The following is a 10,335-nucleotide window of genomic DNA, read 5'->3' on the forward strand; positions in this document are numbered from 1 at the left end:
ATTCCTCAGAAGTGAGCTAAATCCCCACACATCCTCAAGGCCAAACATGATTAGCCCTATCTGAGACACAATCTCTGTCGCTCTCAGAACTCAGACCGAGTGTAGAAGCCACCGGTCTAATTAATCATTTCAATACCATAAATTTTAGAGTGATGTGATAAATGATGAATTTGCTCTGTGACTTGGTCTGACATGTAAGAGAGAATGGAAGCAGGGTAGAAGCAAAGCATGCAGGAGAAACCAAGCATCATGCATTAATAGAAAAGAAACATAGCCAGTGTGGGAATACAGAAGCATTTAATGGAGGAGCAGATGACAGGAACAAGTTAACAAAAGGGAGAAAGAGCTGGCATAGAGACAGATGGATGAGTAGAGAAGAAGAGAAATGAAATGATATTTGAGTGAAAATTAGATAAATGTTGCATGGATTGTGGCTATAGTTGAAAAGACCTGATTCAACCAAGAAGAGCAAGAAGGGATGGTTGCATTGGAGAAGGACAGAGAGTCAAAGAACAGACGAAAGTAGATGAAGGAGCAGAGGATAGCTGGATGTATGTGGGTCAAAGAGGTAGAAAGAAGAAATAGAGACTGGGGTAGATGGATGAATGGCCAGAAAGAGAGGAGGGGAGACAGAGATGAAAGTCACATACAGATTGGAAAGGAGGTAGGTGGTGCAAGATATTCATAACCAGGAGCTGCAACAGCTAGCTGCAGAGTGGAGCGGTGTGAAGTAATGATTTTTGGACAGGGCCTCAGTATATCAAATATACTCATCATCCCCAAATGGAGAGAATGCCAGGAGCCTGTCATGGTAGCCATTTTCACAGTTTTGATGCAGTCTGAGCACAGGCTCTAGGATGGAACACCGGTGAGATTAGTCTGGCAGGCAAAGTGAATAGAACGAAGTGATCAACCAGCAGATGACTGTTGCTGTGCCAGTGTTTGTGCTGACTAAATAGCTGCCACCAAAGGGGAAACATTTGGACATTGTTTTGGCTACAAGGAGAAATGGCCAAGGCACATTTAGATAATGTTTATTAGAAAAAATAAATGTCAGCAAAAAAAAAAAGGGACTGATATTCCACATTGTCATCAGTGTAGTTTGAGTGTAACTGCCATCTCATTTACTTGTACCAATAGAGATTAAAGCCCCTGAAAATTTGGTTTGGAGTCTAAAGAAGCAACAACTAAATTTAACATTTACATTTCGCTATTAAACTCAGCAGTATTATGGGTTTTTGTCACCATGACACAGCCCATTTTACTGGAACCAAAATATTACAGCTATACACGGTGTTCATGTTTACTTTAGTTTCTTCTGTATATAGCCTATATATACTGGTCTCGCTATGAATAAGAAGGGATACTGCCAGTAATTTCCTGTTTTCCCACAAATCCCATACAGAGACAAATCACCAATGAATTTTGTGTACTCACTGTAATGAATACAAATCCACAACCTGGTTTAGTCTCTGTATGGAATCTGTGGAATATAACAAAAGCAGAGTTGTCCTTCAATACTCATAGCAAGACCAGCAACTAAAGTAAACAATTTTGAGACACAAAGTACTAAAATGACTCCTATTACTTGTGTATGTAGTAATCTAGGTTTATCACTATATGTGACTAATGGTTCTAATTAAATGGGTTGTGTGATGGTGACAAAACATCACCCCCTTTATGTTTCTAAATTGTACTTTCCTCTTCCCAGCAGTAAACTTGGAATGTTGATGAGAAATCTGTGGTGAAATATCTATCCACTCTGCTTTGGGGAAAAAACTGAAGCCAGAGTGATTTTTTTAATAAACAATAGAGCTTTTATCAGCAAGGTCATCTATTCTGAAGTCACCTTTAGAAACTGAATATCAAATTGACAAACTGGTAAGATTTTTCTCATTAGTTGGACAATTAGCTTGTGGTGTATTCATTACAAGGGGACTGTCATCTCATTAATCACCCAGAACAATGTAAGACCTATACCTGAGACCACCATTAGCACACCCCTTCTCTCAGTTCCGATTTAAAACTGCAACTGGGACATTGAGCAAAACACAGAGGTTGGAGAGATTGCTGTGATGTTTTGCAGATGCAGCTTAGCCCCCTTCCCTGGTCCTTCCTGCTCCATTCCTCAACCCACTCCCAAACTTTCTGTTGGTCCCATGGTTTAATGTGCAAGAATCATGCGTCTGTGGCACTTTTCTATGCATTTCTATTTGGCTGCCACCAGAAACCTGCCTGAGATCAAAGGAACGGGGAGGGAGTGCTGCTAGTAGCTGATTAACCTGTTGGCACACTGCAGACACACGGTCCTTTAGCACCACAAGCTCCCTTGCAGCCATATTCACACTCCTGTGATCTGAGCACTTGGCTGGTTTTTCTCTGAATATGAAAGGCGGGAAGGTAGAAGTAAAGATATAATTAAGAGAAAAAGAGGAAATGGAGACCAAGCGATGGTTTATCTAACTAGCATGAGTGGTTTAATGAATGGTTCACTCCTTACAGACTGTATAATTTGAATCAGCTGTCAAAAACTTGTAGTTCAAACAAAGAGTTCTGGGTATAGCTATGAGCATATCACAGCCAAAAACGTTATGGGCACAGCCTCAGTCAGGTGGATCCCCCTGAGTGTGCATGTGCATGATGCTGTCAATATACAGCAGCAGTAACCTCAGAGAATTCTAGCAGCACTTGACACATTTCCAGTAGGTCTTTTCTCACAATTATGAAACTTTGCCCTTTCAGTTGCATTATAAGCGATGCCACAATGGCTCCTTTTGTTCCTCCAAGAACCTTCCACCTGGGTAGTGAGGGACATCATGGTGTCATTCAAAATTCTTCACAGGCTTCACACTCTTTTTTCATACCTCAAAGTGTTTGAAGACAGAGCTTTACATCTCAGTTCTCAGTGTCAACATGCTGGCCATGGCTTTCATAGGCAATGCTTCTATGATTGCCAAATAAATATAGCATCCTGGCACACACACAGACACACAGCAAGAAATTATATCATGCCAGAAATAATACTACAACCCCAAATCTAAAATCAAAATTAAAACTTAAAGTAGTGATTTGTAAATCATCTGTGCCCTGTATTACATTGAAAACAATACAGTAGCTCATTACATCTGGAAGATGCTAACCATCGTCTCAGAAGAAGGGACTGTGGCAGCAGGGGGTGTAGCACCATTTTATCCAAAAGACCTCCCACCACGTCAGTAATGAACTCATTTGTATGCATTGTCCCCTTCCGAACTGTGTCACTATGGGACTTCCCTCCCAACAGGTCTGCAGCGCTTCGAATTGCCCTCCTTTCCCTGCAAACCTGCTGCACAGCTCTTTCCTTCCAAAAGAAGCTATTAAACCGAATCATTCCTTGGTCCTGGAATTGTAAAAGCAGGTGGTGTCCAGTGGGAGAATTAGTGCACATAAATTACCTCCACTTAGCTTCAGAGAAAGGCAGTTAATGCATGTCTTTCTTTTTAACCACTAGATCACCCTCCTTTTGTTAATATTATGAAATATAGTGAAGGTACTACAGTACTTATTATGTAGATTGTGATGTATTTTCTGTGTATTACCTATACTATACTTGCAGGTTATGTATGCAGTTTGTCTTTCCCATGTCAATGGACATGTGTTGTGCTTTAATCCATACACAAGATATTTTTGTAAAATATTGGTGTGGAGTGTGCTATATAAATATGCCTTAAACTTTTCAACTAAAGCTACTTGAAAAATCATCATAAAGCTTTTATAAATATTTCTAAACAAAGATAAAAATGCATTCTAAACCACTGTATAAATGTGTGATGTCTGTTGCCAACTGTTCAAGCTGTTTGTTAAACTTTCAAACTTTAAAGGCAACAGCGACATTGAGCGCTATCAAATGGCAAATAAGAAAATCCCATTCAAATATACCCGGCCAGTAGAAGATTGGCTTCAGGAGAAAGGTAAATCTCTATCAAACTTCTAAAATGGTTTTCTTTTAATTTTCTGTCATTTCATCGGCTTGTTCCCTTTCGACCTCTGAGAATGAACAACCATCCCTTAAACCCTTAAAAAATAAGTTAACCAACGCGTGTTTTTTCTTGTTATTTCCTTTTTTCCCTTCCCTTTTTGCCATCATCATCTTTTAAAATTTTGTTGACTCATGGTGTCCAGTTAAAGGGACTGGGAAGAGGTTTTATAAACAGTGCAACAGCTAGATTTTAAATATCAAGTGCTCTTTATCTTTTGTGCAAATTATCTTTGCTGCAGCAGTAGGCCAGTTGTTTTTAAGAGGTGAATTAGCTCTCTTGGCTCACATCCTCTGCAGTGTTTGAGAACAAACTAATCAGTGGGCAATATCCCCCTGAAAACTTTCCAAACAGCAGGTGCTTCCCCCTGTTGTAATTTATCTGTTTGTAGTTATGTGATGTAATCCTCAGCTGTTTGGTGATGGAGAGCTAATTGGAGCCTTTTTGACAGCAAAGTGTCACAGTGAGATTCCCAGGGTGCACTGCTCCCTGATAAAGCTGAGATTATCGGGTCAGCACCTCCTTTATTTTTACAGCATTTGCGGGGATTGAAAAGTTTGCTCCCCTATCTTTTTTTATTTTATTTGGTACGTAACAAATGTTCTTATTCAACATAATATCATTATAAACTGCATTTAAAGTTCAATGCACAAAAACATATTAACCTGATTATAAAGTCCCTTTAACAACTGCTAAAACACAGGCAGGTCTGAGGATTCCCATTAGTGCTACATGCATGACTCCACACATGCGGTTTCATTTTTGCTTCTGTGATACGAACGTCCTGTCCCTGTCATTCCTTGTATATTATAACTGTGCAAATGCCTCACATATAACAAGCTTGCAATGCTATGTGTCTGTAAGTGATACAAAGGAGATTTGTAATGATGGTTGCTCTATTGTGAATGTTTTGTGTTTTTTTTTTTCCCATAATGAATGCATGAGCTGTTTGTTGTGACAATGATATTTAGGCTTGTCCTAATGAAATTCACCATGAAATGTAATGAGTGTATACTATCCATATTTCATTATAATATTACAAAGCCTGTATACATATTTATTACTAATTTCCCTGCATGAGTCCACTATTTGGTCCAGAGAATATTAAGAGTATTTGTGGAAGGTCATTTTTCAAATCATTTTTTCACACCTGCATGTTTTCACTGGCTTATGATAGTGCTGCTATAACTATGTAGTGCCTGTTGTTTTCAGCATTAACAGTATTCTTTTACAAAGAACAGAAAAGGGGAGTTGCTGAAAACTGATAGCTACTTCAGTGTAAAAGCATGTTGTGTCACTTGTTTGACCATTGAAATATTTTCATCCACACTTATTTAATTAAAGAAATACATCTATATGTGTGAAATCAATTATATTTACTCTTTTTAGAAGCTTTGCAGTGAAATTGTAGTTCCCCTAAAGGATAAGGCCAATCATTTTCTATAGTAATAATATTTTCAGCAATCTCAACACAGACATTAAAGCCAACAATGATTTGCCTCTATGGCTAATCATGGCTAATGTCCGTCAGTCTGTCAGTCCTGGATTAGCTTGTTCATCTGTGACGTAGATCTCAGTTGTTGTTTAATATAAAAAATGACCAGCCTTATCCTTTAATGATGCATGCCAAATGTTCAAGCTTTTTATGACAGTCTACATGTGATTGTTGCTCTATCTTGCATCTTAAGTATCCTTACAGTCTTCGTTTCCTCCTGCATCAGGTCGGCAGCTGACAATCTTCAACACTCAGGCCACTATCTCCATTGGTGGAAATGACCGGAAGCGGCCCTATCAGGGTCAGCTCTCCGGCCTCTACTACAATGGCCTCAAAGTCCTCAACATGGCCGCGGAGGGCCACCCCAACATTAAGGTGAACGGCAGCGTCCGACTGGTGGGTGATGTGCCGGCCAGCAGGGGTGCGGCACGCACTACCACCTCAGTGCCACCAGAGATGTCCACCACCTTTATCGAGACCACTACCACCCTGTCTACCACGACCACCAGGAAACAGCGCTCAACACCCACTATTCAGGTACAGCAGCTGATGGGAGACAAGAAGCGATAGAGGAAGTGCGTGTGCATGAGTGGAAGAGGGCTCAGGAGGGAAAATATCTTGTATGAGAGCACATATTTCTGTATATATTTACATCTGTCAAGGGTGGGGGTTATGTTTTTGCTGGCGTTTGTTGGTTTGTTTGCGTGTGTGTTTGTTTATTTTTGAATAGCCTAACTCAAAAAGTAGTTTTTTTTGGAGAGGTAGGGTGTGGCCCACAGAAGAATGGATTAGATTTCATTGCTGATCTGCATTATAATTTGGGTAGCAGAATATTTTAAAAGATTATTCAGTATTGTGAGTACTGCAAAGGCTGCTGACTATGTACTGTATGAGCCTTTCTGTGCTTCTGAGCATTTTGAGCACAAACGGAGACAAATCCCAGGGTCATTGACAGCTGCCTAGTCATTGTAAATGGAAACCAAGTAGTGTCACTCAGTACACACTCAGACAGGGACTGAAGGAGGTAATTTGATGCTACACAAATAAAATTGAGTTGAATTGATTTGAAATGAATTGAACTAAACTGAAACTAATAATGATATCAGCGTCAGTCCAAATGCCAGCAGTAGTTTTGGTAAACCTATAATATATGAGGGACAAAGTATTATGGGTATATTGCTGTAATGGCATTACTGTATTGGGAAAACAAGTTGCCCTTGGTGGAGGTCTGCATTCTCTGAGTGCTGTCTAGTTGCATACGCTTCTAGATGTGTATGGGGGGAATTGTAGTGTTATCTAATTAAGAGTTAAATGCCGAAAGTGTCCAGTTGAAACGTTTCAACTTTTGATATCTGTGTGTTTCCGCAAGCCCTGTTTATGGGAAATATCAGTGAAAAGGGCATTTTAACAATTTAAAGTTATTATAAAAGTTGTTTAACATTTGGGGAAATACACTTATTTGTTTTCTTGCTAAAAGAAATCAGAATGTTGATACTACTGTTCATTCAATATTAAGCTAAAGAGAGCAGGTAAAAAAAATGGCTCTATATGTCGTTTGTGCCAAGTGGTTATTATGACCAATAGTTACCTATTATAGTTTTCTGATATCTAGCAACTGTAGTAATTATGTCATAAAGGAAGACGTTAGAAGACACAGTACATAGAACCACAAAGTCCCTGTTAGGAGGCTTGGGTTGAGTTGGTACAGAAAACATGGGATTTTCCCCCAGGGCAAGCGGGGTTCAGTTCCATTGTGTAATGTGCCTTTTTTACCAAGTAGTTTTTGTTCCTAAACCTAACCAAGTAGTTTGCGTAATGGTTTCATAATCATAGCATGTTTATGAGAGTTCATGCCAATGCAGTTGTGGTAAGCTTGCTGTAGTGGTTATGGCTCTTTCCATGACAAGAAGAGTTTGAAAAGCTTGCCAGTGCAACGTAGAGCTGTATTTCCACTATCAGAACCTAATGAGGCATACAGACCGTACTTCATCCTGCATGACGTCCCAGGTTGACACGGACTATCTTGTTTATAATGTTAATTGATGAGGTGTGAAATCAGATATTTAACAAGTCTTGGTGGCAGCTCTGTATGCATGCACCCTCTCATCCCTCGCATTCCTAGAAACTAAGATTAGTACCAGCTCCTGGAACACACTTCCACAACAGGCAGAGGGAAGTGTAAACACACACAGAACTAGTGATGGTAGATTTCAGAACCATTTCGGTAGAGCCTTATAATGAAAAACACCCGCTATGTTGGTGGTGGAGTTCTTGCAATTCCGCCTGCCAGTGTAAGAGCATTATTTCAAGAGATGCTGCTATGAGAGGGAACGGACAAACGACCATATGTATCATGTAGGGTGGAGGACTTGCTGACAAGGTGGTTAGCTTATCTTAGCACATATAGTATACAGGAAGCAGAGAGAAACAGCTAGCTAGCTGTATCCAAAGGTAACAACATTGACCTACCAGCACCTCTAAATACATTTAGGCTAGTGGTCAAGGTGCAGCGCTCTCGCCGTGGCGCCCCGGGTTTGAATCCAGGTTGCGTCAGGAAGGGCATCCAGCATAAAACACGTGCCAAATGTCAACACGCAAGTCGTCAGTGTGACGATTCGCTGTGGCGACTCCTAAACAGGAAAAGCCAAAAGTGACTTTCTTTCTATGTGCTTAATAAGCTAACTGTGCAACATTTTTATTGTACAGTTCTGAGAGTGGTATCAATCTTCTTATCTAGCTGTTTGCAAGAAAGGAAATAATAGTATTTTCCAAATGTCACACCATTAAATGCGTTGTTTACCAGTCAAAGTGTAGTGCAGTGTGCCGTTTAGATCCTTTAGACACTGGTTTTCCGACTTGTGTGGAACAAGCTATCTGTGGGCTAAATGTTTTGTTTTCTTGATACTCAGGTTTTAAATGTGACACAGTGCAGTATTTTATATTTTTTGTGTCTGAGTGTGGAAGATTGTAGCCTTGCTTTTTTTTTTGTCCCTGCTTGATCAGTCAAGGTCAGAATACTGTATTTCTCATTCTATCAGGGATTGAAGTGTTGCTGTTCATTGAGGTGTGCAAAGCCAGTCGTGCCACTGCTCTCTTTCTCTACATTTCTTTTTTTCTCGACCTCTTTCTCTCTGTCTGTCACTGATCCAATCCAGCCTAAGAGAGGCCTTTCTCCAGCACATCCTGAATCCAAGCCAATGAATGTCACCGCCATTCCAAAAAAGTAATCATTCTGAGCTGTTCTTTGACACCCAGAGGACGAATTGAACAAACTGTTGTTCATATTAAAGCAATAACTCTTCCCTAGGGATGAGACTGGGTTGGGGGTGGTGAGGTAGGATGGTGCAACACACAGGGACCGCTGTTATCAACCTCTTCATCTCAACAACAGATTGCCTGGCCCACAGTGATGATGGCCTTCCATGTCAGTGCCGACACTTGCATGTTTCTGTCAGTGCAGGAGGTGGGGAGACCTGGATAAGAGGTGTTAGACAGCCCCTAAGTATCCTGTGATTTGGACAGAACTGACAGAAAGGCCTGGTGTCAAGCTTTCATATGTGCTGTTTGAATGTCTGCAGCAAAAGTAAAGCACTTCAAGTCCACTCTGTGATGAAGATGACTGAGTTGAGATGGATTACATCACCCATCTTCGGCACTGTCAGCAAGGTCATATCAGATCAGAAAAAATGTGGCATTGCCTGGAAAATGGCATTTTGTGTCATGGGCTATTAATATCAAAGGAAGTCAATAATGTTCTGCGTGATATGAAAGAGCTTTTGAACGAAGCACTCTCCTTGTCAAGGTGAAATGATGAGGCGATACTTCTTTTGTCAATACCCAGGATGAGGCTTTTATAAACCAGATGGTGCACTTTGGTAACTTAATAAAGATTCAGTTTTTTTGCCCACACTAACTTTTCACTTTACTTTTGTATTGCTTCTAAGAGGGTGCCTTGTTCATCCTTTGTCCACAAGCTTTCGTGGTTGTGTCTGCTTTGATTCACGCCACCGTGTCGCCAAATTTCATTTTACAGTTCCCTGGTTGGCTGTCAAATACTGTGGTGTGAGAGGTAAGGAAAGGTCTTGTACCGGTTTGGCAGATTTCTCCACCCCTCAGGGTAGGAGAGGGGAGCACAGGGAGATGAGCTATCATCAGTGATGTACTGCAGTGCTGAAAGAGATCTATAGGCGTCTGACACAGTGCTGGATTCACTCAAGCAGTTGCAGTTGTTTAAAGAGTGTGTGCACATGTAGGCTAAAATGGGTGTGCTTTGGTATGTCCTCACACATCTATTTTTGGTCCACTTCACCAACACTAGTGGTTTCTGTTTTGGAGGTGAGAAGTGCGAATCCCTTGACATCTCCAGATCAACAGAATGAGAGACAGGGCTGGGAAGTGGAGAGAACCAATCTCACGCTTAATTAATGACAGCTCCGTGGGGATGTACCGACATGACAGCCACGTCATGTTTTCCTTTACTCTCCTTTTCACTCTGTGTCACTGTGTCAGCGATCCATCTCTGTGGGTCAGGGGGGTCAACTTGTGGACTGAAGATAACAAGAAAGGTTGTTATGTTTTCATTATTTTCAAAACTCAAAGACTAAGGCAATTGCACATCTATTGAATTCAGTGGGACAGCGTGTCTGAATATTTGTCTGACAGTGTATATATTATTATTGCTGCTGTAGTGTTTTGAGTTTTATTTTGAAAATATTCTAGAAATACATATTCTGAAATATATATTTAAGCGATGTTTACTGGCTTTATGATTATGAGTTCAGAGGCTCAGAAAACATGTTTGCTGTCTGCACTGTCCTGTAAAAT

At 40.5% G+C, this 10,335-nt stretch overlaps 1 protein-coding gene across 16 annotated transcripts in view; it reads left to right on the top strand.

Annotated features, from left to right (window-relative positions):
- The window catches only part of nrxn3b (neurexin 3b), a 444,405-nt gene that overhangs the window by 401,974 nt on the left and 32,096 nt on the right, over nt 1–10,335 (top strand). For 14 of the 16 annotated variants that reach the window (XM_020618121.1, XM_020618122.1, XM_020618120.1 and 11 more), the window contains 2 exons: nt 3,861–3,950; nt 5,738–6,048. In XM_020618121.1, coding sequence (XP_020473777.1) covers nt 3,861–3,950; nt 5,738–6,048 — 401 coding nt within the window. The remainder of the gene's footprint in view (nt 1–3,860; nt 3,951–5,737; nt 6,049–10,335) is intronic. The other 2 variants (XM_020618128.1, XM_020618129.1) reach the window with 1 other exon arrangement.

Source organism: Monopterus albus, unplaced genomic scaffold (genome assembly GCF_001952655.1).
Source record: "Monopterus albus unplaced genomic scaffold, M_albus_1.0 scaffold201.1, whole genome shotgun sequence".
Taxonomy (NCBI): domain Eukaryota; kingdom Metazoa; phylum Chordata; class Actinopteri; order Synbranchiformes; family Synbranchidae; genus Monopterus; species Monopterus albus.